This window comes from Oenanthe melanoleuca, chromosome 7 (assembly GCF_029582105.1).
Source record: "Oenanthe melanoleuca isolate GR-GAL-2019-014 chromosome 7, OMel1.0, whole genome shotgun sequence".
In the NCBI taxonomy this organism is placed as follows: domain Eukaryota; kingdom Metazoa; phylum Chordata; class Aves; order Passeriformes; family Muscicapidae; genus Oenanthe; species Oenanthe melanoleuca.
Window position 1 is genome coordinate 17,046,569 of NC_079341.1, and position 18,038 is coordinate 17,064,606.

At 44.1% G+C, this 18,038-nt stretch overlaps 1 protein-coding gene across 1 annotated transcript in view; it reads right to left on the reverse strand.

Moving 5' to 3' along the window:
• Window positions 1-1,611: 1,611 nt before the first annotated feature.
• MAP3K20 (mitogen-activated protein kinase kinase kinase 20) overlaps window positions 1,612-18,038 on the reverse strand; it is an 89,023-nt gene continuing 72,596 nt past the window's right edge. The window contains exons 17-20 of the mRNA XM_056495927.1: window positions 9,616-9,732; window positions 7,972-8,046; window positions 6,812-6,962; window positions 1,612-2,568 (exon numbers count right to left, since the gene is read on the reverse strand). Of these exons, the coding sequence (XP_056351902.1) occupies window positions 1,892-2,568; window positions 6,812-6,962; window positions 7,972-8,046; window positions 9,616-9,732 (1,020 nt within the window). The 3' untranslated portion in view covers window positions 1,612-1,891. The remainder of the gene's footprint in view (window positions 2,569-6,811; window positions 6,963-7,971; window positions 8,047-9,615; window positions 9,733-18,038) is intronic.

Sequence of the window (18,038 nt, forward strand, 5' to 3'; positions counted from 1 at the left end):
ACATCCTTATCACCCTAGAAGAGAAAGCTGCCTTTCCAAACTCTTGCAATTCCTTTCTTAGGATTTGTGCAGGCCCAACTGTGATTCCTGAGATGCATATCCAAATTTTAATAACACAAGCACATTTCTAGCAACTACTCTCAGTTGCTACTAGTTGGTATCCTCCAGCCCATTTTAGTCATGGCAAGAAATGTCAGGGAAGGATCCCCAATCTAGACACAATCCCAGTCCCCTGCTAAGTTGTGACAGAGAAACATCCAGTGCTAGATTGTCCATGTCCCCCAGATTAGTTGTCAGGCTCAGTAAACCAGGGCCAGAAGCTGGGTTACTAGCTAGGTTTCAGCCAGTTTGAAGCCACAAGAAAATGGCAAACTTTGTTACCATAGGGCATAACGTGAAGCTCAATTCACTTCAAGGTAAAGCTTCTGTTTTTGCTGCTCTTAACTGTTGTCAGAGGAAAAGGCAGAGATCCAGTTCCTGACACCTGGTGTCATTTGTGTCTGTCTCCATTGGTTTTGGTGGACCTGTTCTGAATTTGTGAAATGTGAGTCCCAGTTCACTCTGTTACTTACTGGAAACTCAGGCCAGGGCTCAGCCCTCACTGGGGCTGGTGGCAATCAGAGGAAAGACAGCTGCATGTACCCACAGGAGTGGCCTCTGTGCAGAGCAGGGAATTTGCATCCTTTAGAGCATGCATGGCAGGGCTGTGGTGGTACCCCCTCCCCTGCCAGCATTGCGCACAATGGTGTGCCGCGAGTACCACTGGAGATGGGTGCTGTGCAGCACACTGGCCAAAGGCAGCTCTAATTTACAGCTCCTTGGCTTTCACAGCCTACCATGCATTGCTTTGGGTTCAGCTTCCTTTATCTGTTTCTTCCTTTTTTTCTCTCTTGCATCTTGTGAAACCCAAACTTTTTTTTCTCCTTTTTAATTGTGTGAAATCAACTTGGAGTGAAAAGGCCACGAAGAAACTTTCTGACGCCAACTGAGTCTAAGCTGTGTCTTTGTTCTCAGCAGAGCTAAAGACCACATTAATCAGGAACTTTGCTGACCTTGTCTTTACTACCTGAATACTGAAAGACAAAAGCGACACAGTCTGGCCACATTTAAAAATTCAATTAAAAATACCAGCTGCACAGGGATAAATATTATCATAGACCTCAGTGGGGTTAGTTGTAACTATGATAAAGGCGATGCCTTCTTCTCCTTTATTTAAATTCTTTTTTTCACCCAAAAGAATAAAGCCTAGTTTTTGATTCTTCTTCTGATTAAGACAACTGTGTACGTGACAGGGTGTGCTCAGTGGTGTTGGGCAGCAAATGTTGGGGCTTCTAATAAGGAACAAAGTAAGAAATTCCTGAGAAGGTATGGCAAGCTGAAAGAGGAAAAGTGAAGCTACTAAAGTGAACCTGAAGAAAAATGTCCTTGAGTCCATTTTTTTTCAGACTATGCTGGTCTGATAAAAATACTACCTCTTCCTATAGCCCTGGCAGAAGCAGACTAGACAAGGGGTGAGAAGACCCTGCTCAGAGCTGGACTCAGCATCTAGAGCCAAAATGAGGTGAGAAGAGAGGTAACAGCACAACTCTCCTAAGGATGAAACGTAGAGCCTTTCATTGTGGCACCTGGCTGTGCCTTACGGATTTTATTTTTGAAATATTAAGCAAACGAGTGGATGTCCAGTCAGCTGAGAGCACGAGCAGCCAAACAGAGGTGAGAAAACCGAATTAAATCCCTTGGTGCTGACAGCGACAGGAGGGGAGGTGGCAGCTCTCCCTGTCCGCCGGCAGGCCCCAGCCAGGTGGGTACCGGCTTCAGTGCAGCAAACGAAACAGGAGCAGGCACGTCGTGTCTAGGCTGAGCGTTCAGTTAAATAAAGGCCAAGCGCCTCTCAGAACATCCTCCGGCCCCGCCAGCTGCCCCGGGCTCTGTCCTTTCCCGGCTTGCCGGCGGCCTGCCGGTGGGGTTTCCGTGCGTGCTGCACCTTGATCCAGCCGCCCTCGCTGGCCCTGCCCTGCCCCTCGCCCCTCCTGGGCTCGCTGTCCCCCTGAGGGGGCATGCCGGGGATGGCCGCGGGCTGCGCAGGGCCGCGGGGGTACCGGCGGTGCTGGGGGCCCGCGGGGGCCGGCCAAGGAGTCCTGCCGGCCCGCCCCGAGTGCCGCGGGGGCACCGGGGAGCTGGTGCCGCTGCGCCGCCCGTCCGAGGAGCTGCGGGAGGCCGCGCTGTGCGAGGCGGCCCGGCCTGTGCCGGCGGACCTGTCCCTCTCCGAAGGGGTGTCAGAGGCTGTGCTGGAGGCGCTGCTGCCCTTTGAGTTCAAGTGCAGGCTCGAGAGGTTTCTCACGAAGCTGTGTGACAGGGGAGAGGAGTTCCTCGAGTGGCTGATGGCCGTGAGCTGCTGGCTGACGGGAGCGCGCGTCCGGCGGACGGCAGCGGCGTACGAGTCCTGGCTGCGCAGGTAGGGCAGGAACTGGGTCACCGTGCCGGGGCTGTGCGGGTGCCCGTGCTGCAGAGAAACGGCTTTCGCTATCTGCTGCATGCGCAGAGTCTGCATCCACTGGCTGTCAGTGCCTGGCAAGAACGGGAACTGAGTCAGCTTTCTGTGAATCGATGAAAACCGCGCTCGGGCTTACCCAGGGTGTGAGGTTGTACCAGGGTTTCTCTCAGAAAAATCTCAAACCACCCTTCCCTCCCAGCCTTGCAGCGAATAGTCCTAGATTTGAGTATGTTCAATGTAATGGTTGAACACAATGTTGGGCTTAGAAAATAGCAAGCGATACAAGTATTTCTGATGCCACTGCAGGTTATGGAGCTTAGACTACAAGAGTTACTGAGCCATCCACTTGGCTGTTCAGCTGGACTCCCATTCCCAAGTGCCTCCTGGAGTTTTGAACCCAACCTGGTTTTAAACATGCCCTGTGATGCTCTTGGCAGCCTCAGCAGATTTCTCCATAGCTTTCACTACAAAAGAGCCTGGAGACCTCCGGAGCTGGCACAGAGGTCACCCCAAGGTACCAGCACTGCTGCAACATTCCTTCCAGCTGCATCTCTCCCACCTGGCACAGTCCAGCAGCCCAGCACAGAGAGGAAGCAGCGAAGCCAGTGCAAATTCCAGCTGCAGCAGCCATATCCACCTCCTCTGGCTCCCATTTATTTTCAAACTGCTACACACCATAAAAACCAGGGCTACTTCAGTTGTTGGTACTACTACAAATTCTGTATTCAATCCACTTTGCATCCAGCTTCAAGCAGAAAACCAGCTCCGTATGTGGAAAAGCCAGTGAGGCATTAGGCTTCAGCCAGGCTGGCTCAGACAGTGCTTAACTGTGAGCAACTCAGGGTATTACAGTTCCCTCTACACCTACTGTCACAGCCCTGGGGTCGTAACAAAAGTTGTAGCTTTCAGAGATCACACTGAAGTGGTTTTGAAAGTCAGTCCTGTGGTTTCCATGAAAGCCTTTAGCAAATACAATAGCTGTAAATTTTCCATTTGAACTGCAAAGGCTGCCTGGTTTGCTACTTTGTGGGTAGAGCAGAGAACAGGAATTCCTCTTATCTGAGGCCACAGCTCTGGCCAAAGACCCATGGGGAGCAGCTAAAATAATTTTGTTCTAGGGAGATTTGAATGAATTGTCCTTAAAGATTGCTAATATCATTCCAACAAGAAAGCATAACCCTCGCTGCCTCTCACTGGAACACTTCATTGACCATGGGGAGTTTTGTGGGAGCTGGATAGCAGCTCTGGCCTCATTAGGATTGCTCCTGTTAAAATGTAATGGACGATCTCTTCCACTCCTCTTTTCCCCAGACTTTGTTTGAATCCAAAGAGATTTAAATCACTTCAACTTATTGTAAAGTATGTCAAAAGGAAACTGTCTTCCCTGTCATAGTGTGTGACACTGACACAGCAGATAGCTCCACCTGCACTTAGAGGTGAACCTTCTTTCACAGAAAGACAGATGGGAATTGCCTCCTTTGCTTCTTAACCTCCTTGAAAGTCATGGTTTCAAAAGAAATGTACATGCCAAAATGTACTTGCTAGACACTATTGCCTCTGCCATTCCCCTGTGCCCTCCTACCACAGCTGTGGATGTAAACCACAGACTCATAAACCTGGAAACTGCAGGCTCAGGACTCAAGTTTGGGTGTTCATTTGTAACCAAGACTCAGGGGGCCATCACATGTGCTATGGGACCAGTGCTGATCTCTCTGAACAAGGGGCTCCCTTCAGACTTGCTCCTTACAGTCAACAGCAGTTGCCAGCCCAGGATCCAGCTCCCAGTGCAAGGATCTCCCAGTGTGCCCTGTGGGGCTGGGGGGCTTCTCCCTCACATGGTCTCTGAGCCACCAACTGTACACTAAGCTATGTAGCCTATAGAGGTAGTCCCTTCACTGCTGGTTATTTTAGCCTATTAGACAGGTATTACCCTTACCTTTGTGCTTGGATTTGGTGGTCTTTTAAACCTGGGATAGGTGGTCTGGTAAAGAAGACAGGCCAGAAGGTTTGCTAGAGCTGAGGCACAGCTTTCGTGCTGGCTGGTAACCCACCTCCTTTGAACTGTGCCTATTCAATTGGCTGCTGACAAAACATTAGTGCTTCCATGTAACTCCTCCAGGATGCCAGAGGGACAGACAAGCTCTCCCACCACTCACTGAAAAACAAGCAACCATTTCGGCTTACAGCGGCTGAGCCAACCTGTGAAGATACACACCACACTTGGAATGGCTGCAGGGCTCATCACCCCAAAACCAGGGTAACCTCTATCTGCAATGCTAATCTGTATCTTTTACTATGCTAAGATGTATCTTTTACAACATGCTCTAGGTTTCATTTGCATTACAAAATGTAATTGTGTTGAAAATGGTTCGCAATTGCGTAGGAATAAGCACATCCATGTTAGATGCATCTGTGGTCCAAACCCAGCACCTCTCAATTCACAGGGCCATTCTTCTACAGTTGCCAGTAGTGTACAAAATTGAGAAATTCCTCCTCTGCTCACTGGTATCTTGTTCCAGCTTCTGAACTGCCCTTCAGGTGTCCCAAACATTTCTGCAGCCCCACTGTGAACTCAAAGAGAAAAAGCTTGGCTAACAAACACCTTAACAAAAACAGCAGCAGATCTTAAAGGCAGATCTGTGCTAGAGTCAAGTGAGAACTAGTGTGAATCTGTCAGCAGCATAAATTTATTAGGAAATGAAAACTGCATTGTAGAGCCCACTGCATTATTAAACGTATCTCACTGAACAAATCAAGCCCCAGAAGCCATAATAAACACCATTCCAGAAGTCAGAGAGTGATGAGCCAGGGCTGGCTCAAATGGGCAAGCTGAGCTGTGGAAGAAGAATGCAGGGAGAAGATTTCCACAATCCCTCAGAGAAGAGCAGGATGTCAGGAGCACTTGCATCTGCCAGGCTGGCAGTATTGTACTTGTCAAAACAGTCTATCATCCACAGAGGACTTTTTTGCCACCCCACATGCAGCTTCTGAGGCTACAGCCTCAGAATGTGTGTCTCCCTGCAAGAGCACTGGCCAGAGTAAGAGCACTCATGCATCTCTAACAGGAGCTGCCCTTTATCCAAGCACATCCTCTGTGCAAAGCTGTGTGCTGGGTGGGAGGGAAGAGCTGGCCAAAGCACTCCAGCTGAGTTTGAAATTATGACTGCTTCCAGCCTGCTTCCTATGAGAGCATACAGGGCATGCCCCTTTCCCCTCAGAGACAGGTAATAACAGGCAGCTCTGCCAGGGGCAAAAATGGATCTGATGGCCACCAATGTAAGCAAGTTAATCAGGGACATCAAGACTGGAGGCAGCCTGGGCTGCAATGATCATGCATTGGTAGGGTTTGCACTCCTGAGGGACATGAGTCAGGTAAAGTTAGGCTCATGAATTTTAGGAAAACAGACTTCCAGCTCCTCAAGAACATAGTCAAAAGGATCCCCTGGGGACAAGGGAGTGGAATAGAGCTGACAGATCTTTAAGGAAGTCTTCCATAAGGTGCAAGAGCTCTCCAGGAGCAAGAAATTGGGCAAAGAAGGCAAGGGACTGGTGTGTCTGAGTAGGGAAGTGCTGGTCAAAGTAAGGGGAAAGAAGCAAATGCATGTGAAGTGGAAACAAGGACAGGTAGCCTGGGAAGAGCATATACATGAAGTTTGGTTGTATGGGGTGTAATGAGGAAGGGCAAAACAAAGCTGGAACTGAACCTGGCAAGGGATGCAAAGAATAACAAGAAGGGTTTCAGCTATGTTAACAAAATAAGAAGTTCAAAGAAGGTACACCCCCTTGATAAACAGCACAGGAAAACTGGTAACAACAGATGGGGAGAAGACTTTGTCTCAATCTTCAATGTCAGCCTCTATTCCCACATCTATCAAGTCAACAGCAGGATGAGGACTGGGGCAGCAAAATGCTTCCTGATTGTAACATCACTGGACAAGGGAAGAGATGTCATTTATCTGAACTTCTGTAAAGCCTTTGACATGATCCTCCCCCAACGTCCTTCTCTCTAAACTGGACAGAGATGGATTTGATGGATGGGCTGTTAGGTGGTTAAGGAGTTGGTTAAAAGGTTGCATCCAGAGGTCAACAGCTCAGAGTCCTGGTGCACATCAGTGACAAGTGGTGTCCCTCAGGGATCCATACTGGCACAGTGCTATTTATGATCTTCATCACTGACATAGAGAGGGATGGAGTGCACCCTCAGCACACATGCAGGTGACACCAAGCTCAGTGGGCTGGTTGACATGCATTGACTTTTTGCTTTCTCCCCATATATGCCCTGCCCACGTCAGCAACAAAGTTCATGTGTTGACTTACCTGAGTCAGATCTGCTCCGTGAATTCCCCTCTGAATTGGGGAGTGAGGTCTGTATCAAGAGCTGTACTGCCTCCACCTCGTCCTGTGCCTTCACCTTGCTCCAGCAGATAGCCTGGATGTGCCTGGTGCTTTTGGGAGCTCTAACATCACTCTGCTCAGGAAGGACACAAGTGTGAGGATGTAACAACCACAACACACTAATCTCCCCTGTGAGGGAACTTCCACTAGTGCCTGGGTGGCAGCAGTTGTTCCGATATAGAGCCTATTCTGCAAAATCACTTAGCTAGTTCTCAAATATTTTTAGACTCAGGATAATTTTGGCTGGTACTTGTGATTATGCTAAAAATGTGGTAGTGAATAACTGCTTCAATTCTTGTACCCTGTGGAGGAAAGATCCGAAAGCCTTCCTCTACAAACACAAAAATACATTTTTACTAGTTCTGTTGAATAGGCACTGCTTTCTGCTAAAAGAGGTAGGACTAAGCAGGTATTTTTGCAGGGGGGACCCCCAAAAAATTTTCCTGGAGTATCCTTCAGTTTGCTGTTAAGGGCCTGTGATTCCTGTGAGAAACTTCAGCCTGAAAGAAAACTACTTCTTCACTTCTGAGACAAGCAAGCAAGGTCCAGGATTTCTGCATTGCTCCATCACTGCCTGAATGTTTGCTCAGGACAGAACTGCAATTCCATTTACTAACCTTCTTCTGACAGACAGTCTTTATAAAATCAGTATTGTAAGGAACTGCAAACTCCTTTTACAAAGCTAATTTCTATCACATCAAATTGTGTTCTGGGTTTTATTTTATCTTATTCTTGATTTCTCATTTTCTTTCTTCTCCTGTTGCTTCTCTGCTCTCCTAATTAGCACATCATTGAAGAGATAAAAACCAGCCTCTTTAAATAATGCAAACAACACTGACCATTACACTTCAAGCAAAAGGAGCTTTCATCCTTGAGAAGAAGAGCCATCCCAGGCAGCAGTCTGAGGCCATTCTCTCTTTAAATTTCATTCAGCTTTTGCTCTGAAGTTTATATTTTACAACTAATTACAGGCTGCTGAGAATTTGATTATAGGATATAACAAAGCCAGAGGATGTTATTTCCACACCTCCTGTGTAGATTTTGTCTTGGATCAACTATTTTATTTGTTTCTTAGAGCTTACCTCATATGTAACAACACATTCTACAGACTGGTGCTCTTCTATGCCCACAATCCATTTCTCCATTACAAATGGTGGCTGGAAAAAACACGATGGGAGTTTTATAAGGTACTCTTCAAGTTCCATCTAAATCACCCAAAAAGGATTTATAGCATTTGCCTCTTTTCATTAATTTCTATATTGATAACATCAATAGTTTTCTTGAAATTTTATGAGACAAAGCAATATATTTTTGAAATATTCACGTCCTGGTTTACAAAAGGAAATTGAGAAGAGGTTTCCATTAATAACACACAGCAGATGAGACAACATGGAATGTTTTTGGAGAGGGGGCATAAACCTTTTTCAGTTTTTTGTGTGTACACTTCTGCTTCTGCAAGATTTACAGAGGAAAGCAAGAACAAATATCTAGAGATTCTCAGAGATATTCTTTGACAAATATAAAAATGTTGAAGTACGTGAAAAGTTAATTTTACTATATCTAGTTGTTAGTTTCTTTAACTCCACACCTTTTTTAAAGGAAAGATTGAAATGTCCAAGACTAAAATTAGACATAAAACTAATGATAGCAATAACAACAGAAATAATAATAATAATAATAATAATAATAATAATAATAACAACAACAACAACAACAACTTCACAAGTTTTGTTCCAAAAATCACTAACTATAAAAATAGTATTAGCATGAATTAAATATTAGAATCTTTTTTGGCAAATACACCTATATTACATTTCCCTTAAAATTCTGATGCTTGATAATCTGCTTTTCATTTTTTCCTTTAGAATAAATGACTAAAACTTCCCCCCTCCAAAATTCACAGTTAAAAGCACTCAAGAGTTTGGGTATTTTTACCAGTGCACATTAGAGCAGCACTCTAATTTGCAATCAAGCTGTATATTTTTGCAGTTAGAAATTAATTTTGTTAGCTATTATCAAGTGGAGCATATTAATAAAAACAAACAATTTAAATAATAGCTGACAAAATGCCCTCTGCATCAACAAAACTTCTGTTCCTTAGGGAAAAGCAGTCTAAATGCTTACTGGTAAATATTTACAGGCAGATTCTGACACAGGGTAAAATGCTCAGTGACAATGAATTGCAGATGGTCAGTGCTGTACTGTCTGTGATGGGTTTCAGTCTTTGCAATCCACTGGTGCATGAAAGAGAGAGTTTTAGAACCAGGTAAAAGTTCTAAAACCATGGAAAAAAAAAAAAAAAGAGAAAAAAAAAAAAATAGAGAGAGAGAGAGAGAGAGAGAGAAAACCAACAAAACCCCCCCAGACAAATCACATGAAGTTTCTGGAACATTTAAATTGGTTTTGCCTCTTGAAAAAGAAAGGAGTTTTTTGAACATTCTTTTCATTAAAAGGGGTAATAAATTCAGAGGATATAACATGTAATTAAAACAAGAAAATATAAATTAGTTCCTTCTCATATTTGTCTATTGTTAACATTATTGTCAGCTTAAAGGGGAACCAAAATACCTAACATCTATTATGATACAATTCTATTTAAAATGTGCATTTTATTTAAAAGCTGTCAAGAGATTGAGCTTCTGCAAGCACAAAAGTCGACTGCTGTGGTATTTTAATGTCTTTGTTTGAGATCTGTGAATTCGTGAAAGCTTTAAGGCTGTAAATACCTTTGTCATCTTTAAAATCTCTACATCAGGTAGGTTAGTGTTGAATGTCACATCTTTTATGTAGGTTATTGCAATTTCATCCCCGTCCATCTCCATGTACATTTTCCATTTACAATCCTATGAATAATAAAAAAATAGAATGCTGGATTGTTAGAATACAAATAGCAAAAAAACCCCAACAACAAAACCCAAAATGAAACAAAACTGAAAGCTGAAACAACCCGAAATCTAATCCTCAATATCTGAAGGGAAAAAATAACCCAGTGAGAAAGTTAAGGGATATACACATATTTTAGGATGTGCATGTTTGCAGCACAGTGTTGATAATGGAAAACCCTCAGCCTTCTTGTTCCCTTTTCTCTCAGCTCACCCTGCAAGGCAGCTGCCACCTTGACAGGTCTGGCTGTTTTCTGAGGTGTGGTGTCCCTGAATGGCCTCACCTGGACAGAAAGGCTGCTGGAGCAGGTGGCTTGGGAGCCATCACCTGGGGTCACAGTCGGTGCTGGCAGCCAGCCACAAGGACATTGTCCCAGTGAACCCAGGAATAAATGACCAAAGTCTGTGCAACACCTTCAAGACAGTCACTCAAATAATGGGCAAAAGGATGAGCTTGTTATTACAGCTCAGTTATTTCAGATACTGAGAGCCCAGCAAGGCACTGAGCATCCTCAACTTCTGCTTGCCTCCAATTGCACTATTAATTATAAAGAAGCTCAGCTAAGAAAATAATCACAGTGAGTCTAATAAACCACAGCAATAAAAAGTATCCTTAAACAATCCCCTGAGCTGAACATCCCACACTTTGCACTGCAACAAGAAATTATGTTTATGACAGCCTTTGACCCTGTGTGTCCATCTGTCTCCTTTGAAAGCTCCCATATTATACAAGCAGAGAAGGCATGTGAGTTGGTTTTTGCACTGCCCTGCTGCAAGTTTGAGTGATGGGAACTGCAGTTCAGTGGTCAGAGCACCAACTGAGACTCAGAGGCACCAAATTCAGTTTCCCATTCTGCTACTGGCTTCCTGTGCAACCTGATCAGGTGCTGAAGCCACCCTGTGCCTCCATTTCCTAATCACAGACTGTATCTCTTTGCACGTCTCTTTTCTGTCCTGTTTTTTTACATTTGGGAGCTGTCCCAGGGTAAAGCTGCAGGTTCAGCACCGTGCACCAGCCCTGACATTGGCTGAGGCCATGTGCTTTGAAATGGAACAGCAACAGCAAAGTGAATTGTCTCTGACTCCTCCTCATCTCTCGAACTGTGCTCCTCTCCCTGCCCAACGTTCTTGTTGCCAGACTTTTTTGCAGGAGATTCCTGCTACTGCAAATCAAACCTGAGGATAGAGACAAGATGCTTCATGACATTTGCAACTTTTACAAAAACACCCTAGCCAAGAGAAGAAAAGAATACCAACATAAAGTACTATTCTCCAGTTAATTCAACACATCTCCTGCCATCTCTGACTAATACCAGTGCCAAGCACTTGAGAGCTGCCCCTTGTGCCAGGGCTCCCATGCCCTCCTGACTCAGGATTTTGTGCTGTTCACTCACATTTCCCTGCAGACTAGATCCGACAAATATGATCTCATTTTAATAAACAAAATTAATCAATCAACAACCTCTAGAGAAAAGCTGCGTACATCCAGGGTCTGGCAGGGGGTGGGCACTGCCACTGCCTATCCCTTTGCCAGATCTGCTGCCCAGGCAGGATCTCCCTCCATGTGGTCATGGACCAAACTGCCCCATGCAGGGATGGATGCCTGAGGCCTGCACAAACACTGCCTTTCCCAGCTCTGAACTGCATCTTCAGAGAAACACACACTCTCCTGTCCCTCAAATCCAGTCCCCAAACCTTTGGAGCCCTCCCCAGCCACACTGTGCGGATACCAAGAGGCCAAGATACCATACTAGGCTACCCACTCTGGGCTCTCAAAAATACATCTCATTTTATTTTGAAAGGTTTTCATTTTGTGTTATTAGAAAATCATTACTGGAAAGGGGAAGGAGAGAATGAGAGAGAGAAGAAGCAGATAAGGAGAGTGAGAGGCAAGAAAGTGAATGGGATGATATAAAAAAAGGAGGGAGGGAGGGAGGGAGGGAGAGAGGAAGGGAGGAAGGAAGGAAGGAAGGAAGGAAGGAAGGAAGGAAGGAAGGAAGGAAGGAAGGAAGGAAGGAAGGAAGGAAGGAAGGAAGGAAGGAAGGAAGGAAGGAAGGAAGGAGAAAAGACAGCAGGTAGGTGACTTTAGAATCAAGGCACTTCGCAAATATTTAAGATAAGTAGGTCATTACTTGTCTTACAAACCTAGTAACCATTTTGTTATACCACATGTAAATAATGCAAGATTTGTGTGCTGCAGAAAGAAAGGAACCTATTTCCCTGTTTTCCAATGGAGTTCCAGGTTCTTATAATAGGAAATGATCATTAATTTAAGCAAAAATTTGGCTAGAGAAACCAAGCACATGAATTTCAATTCTTTGACTAATTGTAGCCATATGACTTCTTAGATCAAAACTACATTTAGTGCCAGGTGTATGTGGGAAAATAATTTGGAAATGGCTTGTTCAAAGTGTCTGGTTGATAGATATGCTTACACAAGTCCTTCAAAGAGACTTCCCTGGATATCTTGTCATTCAAACATTAAAATACCTCCTAATATCTACCTGCTTTATTTTGAGCTAAATAAAAAAATTCAGCTTTTTGTTTAAAAAAATTAGTTTCAGAACCGAAAGGCACAACCTGCAAAACTTCATGCAAAAACATTTCCAATCAACACTTTGACAAAGCCAATAAATCAACAACCTCTGAAAATTACTGCAGAAAAGCAAATCACACATGTATTTAAGCTGCTTCTTCTCGGCTTTGAAACAGAAAGCATGAACACTTTAAAAATTAAGTCTCCAGCTTACTGTAGTGACAATACTCCTTTAACCCCATATGCGTTTATGTCTGCAAAAAAAACCTGAAAGGGAAATGAAAAAGATCAGGCACAGGCTCTAAACAGCAAACACATATCCTGCAACAACAGCTTAAAACCTCTGCTAGGGAGGCACTTCATTTTCAAGGGGGCCCAAATCAAGGATTCGTTTTAAAATCAGTGGTTGCAATAAACTTTTTTTGTTTTTTAAAAGATTGAAATAAAAATGGACATGGCATTGTAGCAGATAACTGGATATTAGCAGGAAAGTAAGATGTAGCATAAGATGAAACAAATAAGAAAAAAAATGTTTGCCATGCTGATACTAAAAGTAGTAGCATGTTGGTGATTTAGGTCCCCAGAAGCTCCTTTACGTTCTTAGCTATTATCTATCTCAGCTGCTGAAACCTGCTGTTTTAAAGGCATTAGAGTTGAACATCTAGTGACAGCACTTGGGTTATTTATCATTATGTATCACCCTGCTACACTATATTTTATTATACTGGATTTAAAGGAAGATAACACAATTATGGTTAATTTGCTTCTCTTCTTTATATGTATAGTGTCATGACCCACCACAGCTTTGTCCCATGAGATATTTTTAACCAAAAAGAAATCCACAAGAAACTCTCCCTAAAAATTCCATTAATAACCTCTTGTAGCATGTATAGGTTGCAGGGTCTGGAACTAAGAATGTTTTAATCTCTTCAGCAAAACAATGTCTCATAATGATGTACAGGACTATTGCTGCACTGATGAAGAATCATACATAATTCAGCACCTTTCACTTGGCACCACTGTGATATCCTCATTAGCAGTGGCTCACAGTGGCTGTCAGATGGTGTCCATGCGAATGCAGGCATTATATTGTCTTTGAGATGTGCAGCTGCTTCCATGACACTGCCAGTATATAAAAACATGACGCCAGTTTGTTTTATTTAGTGCTAAACCTTCCAGTTTGTAAAAACAAGGCTGACACAGAGCCTGACATGAGGCAGTGAAAATAATTAGCTCTCATTTTCTCAGCCTCCTATTTCCTTCTCCCCGCTGTGTTCTCTTTCCACTAAACCACCACATGTCAGTCGAAATGGGAGGCAATTAGTGGGCTCATTTCAGTCCCCACAACTGTGCTGAAAAGAAAGTATTTATGATGGCACAATGAACAGCTGAAAGATTAAATAACATTTGCCTTTTGAAAAGAAAATGACTTCTAGCTAAATGGGCAATTTTTGATTATTCTCAAACAAGCTTAGAGTAGTTGGTTTTTAAAATACAAGAAAGGAAAATGAGTCATTTTTAGGTGAAAGAATCAAATAAAACTTGACACAGTAATGCAAATAACTGATGTTTTATTGCAAAATATGTAAATGTGTTATACCCTTAACAATGGCTGGTGTCTCAGGTCAGGGCAGGCTGCTGCCAGCCAGGCTCCAGCAAGAGAAGGTGGCTCCACCGCTGGTTTTGTTTCAGCTGTGCAGGCAGAAAAAAAGAGGGGCGGAGGGGAGGCCTTGCGAGAGAGATGGTCTTAAAATGTACAGAAACAAAGCAAGCAGAAGATATATTTATGTTATCAGCTGCCTGGGTGCCTCCTCCGAGCCGGAGCCCTTACTGCTCTGTAAGGCAACAGGCACTGGCTGGCTGCAGCTTCGCCTGGAGAAGCACAAGGCCCCTTAACACCTACCCAGAGCAGCCAGCAGTACCAAAAATAGCTGTGCCCTGACAGTGCCCTCCTTTAACATCCAGCACCACGGAGCTCTGTGCTCAACACAGTAAATACCAGGCACTGTGTGTGTGCCCCAAGAACAGGGGCTGGCAGAAGGCAAGGCAAGAGCTCAGTGATACCTCAGCAGTCACCAAAAGCTGCCCTTGCCACGGGATCAGAAGCAAACGGGGGTGTTGAGTCACAGGCATCATCCCCACGAGCAGCTGCTTGCAACAGCGGGATGGTAAAGGTGGAAGCACGAAAAACGAGTCCCTTCCCTGAAAGCTGCGTGGGTTCCTGCCTGGACTGTCTTCCAGTGGCATTTCCACTGTGGGGACAGTGTGCTGGAGCCACGTGGACACCATGTCCCCACTGCAGCACGTGAGTGACTGGTCGCACTCTGGGACTTGCAGCTCTGCAGGACACCGGCTGAGGGAACAAGGGTGCTCAGGAAAGGCATGGCAGGGCCACTGCTCTGCTGGGAACAAAGGCTCCTCTTCCAGGCTTTTGTCTGGATAGCACATGCCAAGCCTACAGATCACTGGGAACCTGTCTGTGCTTCTGCAGACACATCTGTGACTGAGGCTGCAAGGCTGTGGAAGGCAGCAAGTTAATTCAGTGGCCAAGGTATAAAAAGAAATCTTCGACTTAAAAAGTCTAGAAAGTCAAGTGAACAAAATACCTACCTGAAAAGTCTGTGTCTCTTCAGGCCTATGGAGTAATTTCTAAAAGGAATCCCTGGTGTAGCACTGCCTACACAAGGATTTTTAAAGGTCTTGGCTTGAGTTCAACTTTAGTTACACATGGATGCTACAGCTGGAGCATCCCAGTGGAGATGACGGAGCTATACCAGCTCCACCTCATGCAAAAACAATACATGGTCCTGAAAAGTCTTTGGAAGAAAGTACCAGAAGCTCAGATCACCTGCACTGATCTACCTTCTTGGCAGACTACATTATTCTGTTCTTAATGGTGGTAGCAATTTTTTAATGTGGTTTTATTTACAGCTTAGGTAATTTTTTGTGTAATTTCACTGACTACTTGTTAGAATAGGAGCAAATCTATGAAAATAGAACACAAACACAGCTACTCTGGTTCTTACATTAATTATTAGTCTTTAGTAATGAAAGCATTGTGCTTTGACATCGAATTAGAGAGGATTTAGAAGACGAGGTTTTGATATAAATAACCCCATGCTAGAAAGTCAAGGTAGCTGTGATTAATTTGCAAAGAAAGGGTCAGATAAAACCAATTCCTCCTCTGTTTTTACTTACTGAAGTGGGTTAAAATACCTACAGAGCATGGAGAATATAAATGACTAAAAAACTGTAAAACTGAAATTCCGAATTTTATACCTTGGCTCTTGCTTTATTTTTAAGAAAATAAAGGAAGAATTTCTGAGCGTTGATATAGTGGGAGGGTGGAGAGGAACAAGAAGCAGAAATGGTCTCAAGCACTTGTGAAACCACAATCCAGTTACAAGTATTTCAGTACTGTTTTTTTCTTGTACTGCCTGCATTTTTCCAGCCTGGGCTTCTCCACATGAAGAGCTGGTCACAATGATGCTTTAAAGTAGCCTTAATAGTGTATTACCTTTGCCACTAATATTTAAATAATAGCATTAAAATATATTTCAGTTCAGATATTCAAGGCTAGAAAGCAGTTCAGTTAGCAGATGGTTTTGAAGAGGGTCTGCTCTTTACCTTGTCATATGGAGGAGAGGTAAGTGGGGAAGAATAAGGCGAAATGGTGAGCCAACTTCAAGGCTTTGTGTTTGGATATAGGTCAAATTGTGCCACTCTCGGTAAAAAATGAAAACATTCAATGGCATAGTGAAATCTGCCCTTTTGAGGACCAAAACTAAAGAATGCATCAATAGAAGGCAGAAAGACTGTAAGGCATCCTTCTCAAGGGGTTTGGTGATTCATCAGTGTGGAGCCGACATAGCTCAGGCACCTTTCCCTGATTGGGAAATTTTAATGAGCCATCTAGGATGAGAAAGCCATTGAAAATTCCCCCTGCAGTCCTGCAAATCAGCTCAAGCCACAACTGCCAGGGTTTGTTGTTTTACTCTCCATCTTGGACTTAATTGGTGGTCCCCTGCTTTTTCTTTTAATTTGTGGGGGAAAAAAAAGTCTAAATCTATCACCTTTCAGCTCATTGGGAATTGTGTACAGAAAGGTCATGAAAAGGCAATGAATGGAAGTAACCACATAACTTGAACTACAAGAGTTGGAAAAGAAACCTCTAAAAACCAGGTTAGCTTTGCAGTGCTCACTCCTGATGCATTCAGAGAGCACAAAGGTCAACTGAGCTTTTATCGTCTCCAAAGATGCAGCTAAAAAAGGAAGGAAACTGTAATGAAATGACTGCATCTGTCAGCTGGTGGAAACCAACATAATCCCACTACAAGATGAAGTTTAAATTAGATAAAAAATATGGGGCTGGTAAAGCTGTTTACTGGGAAGTCAATGTTTCATTCAGCATACAGAAAAGGCTGAACATTCAAATGCTGTCCTGAAGCATATCCAGCAGGATTCTTGCTAAAAGGCACTGCCATTCCTAAAGCCCTTAAGTTTCTGCCTGCTGACAAAAAAAGGTGTGCTGGCTGTGATGATGGGGCACGGCACAGTGCCCAGGAAAGGACACCTGTGTCCTGAGGAGCCCTCTTCACACCACAGAATGGTGCTGTGCTCTTACCAGTCAAACACATCCAAATTAACTGGCACCCCTAAAATGGTTTCTGGGTCCTGGACCACTTCACCACTTCCATATCTGGTGGTACTGCTGTATTCATGATGCACTCCACGGCTGCACCCACTCTGCAACTTTAGTTTGCACCAGGAGGCTTTCATCTTTTGTGTCCATCCTGTCCCATGCTTGGGCAGAGCCACCTCCAGTAACATGATGGACCTGCTTCCAGGTGCAACTACACCAGCAGATGCACTACAATAACTAAAGGGAACTCGACCCAGAAAAACCTTCCAGCATGACCTGTTCTCCTTACAGAGCCCTTTGTGCACCCCCTCCCAGCTGAGCCAAATCACCTCCCTGGCTGTATACAAGTCTAGCAGCCAACACATCACCCAGGGAACACACACCCTCAGTGTGTAACCCAGATTTGAGCTTACTGCCTCTTTTTCCTCATGATTAAAACAGAAGTGCTTCTTAGCTAGGCAGCTGGTTATAGGGACTGATTAGGGTAAAGTTCCTTTGAGAAATTTATTTTTAAACTGATGTAGGCCAGCTTTTTAGCTATAAAGATGGTGGAAGGTATGATCCCAAATGCTTCTGGTGACCCAGTTTTACAGGCACCACTCTTTCACAAAAATGAGACGATAAAAGAAGCTTAAACCCTTCAATCCTGGTTTTTACCCTTTCCCAGTTCATTTTGGAACAAACTTAGATGGCAGAAATAGATGGCTCAAAGCAGCCTCTAGGGGAGCCAGAAGATTGTATGCAGGGGTTTTCAAAGAAGGAAGCTAGCCAAATTTCCTATACAGTATGTACATCAGTCTTTGTTAGTGTTATGTTTAATGCAAATTACTTGCCCATGTTGGCCCTAGCATCCTGCCCAAAAACTCAGACAATCTGCTCCTTCCAGTTTAAAGGCAGGTACAGGTTAATGTGCAGATCTCAGACAAATGTTTCCAGGCCAGACATATTCAGGTGACAAACTGTGCATTCCCTGGAATGGCCTCACTAAGCACAGGGGGTGCTGCAGCAGGGCAGCTGATAGGGAAGGCATGCCTGGAATGCAACCACAGCTTTCAGAGGGAATGGCTTCCTTAGAAAAGGGCCCAACAG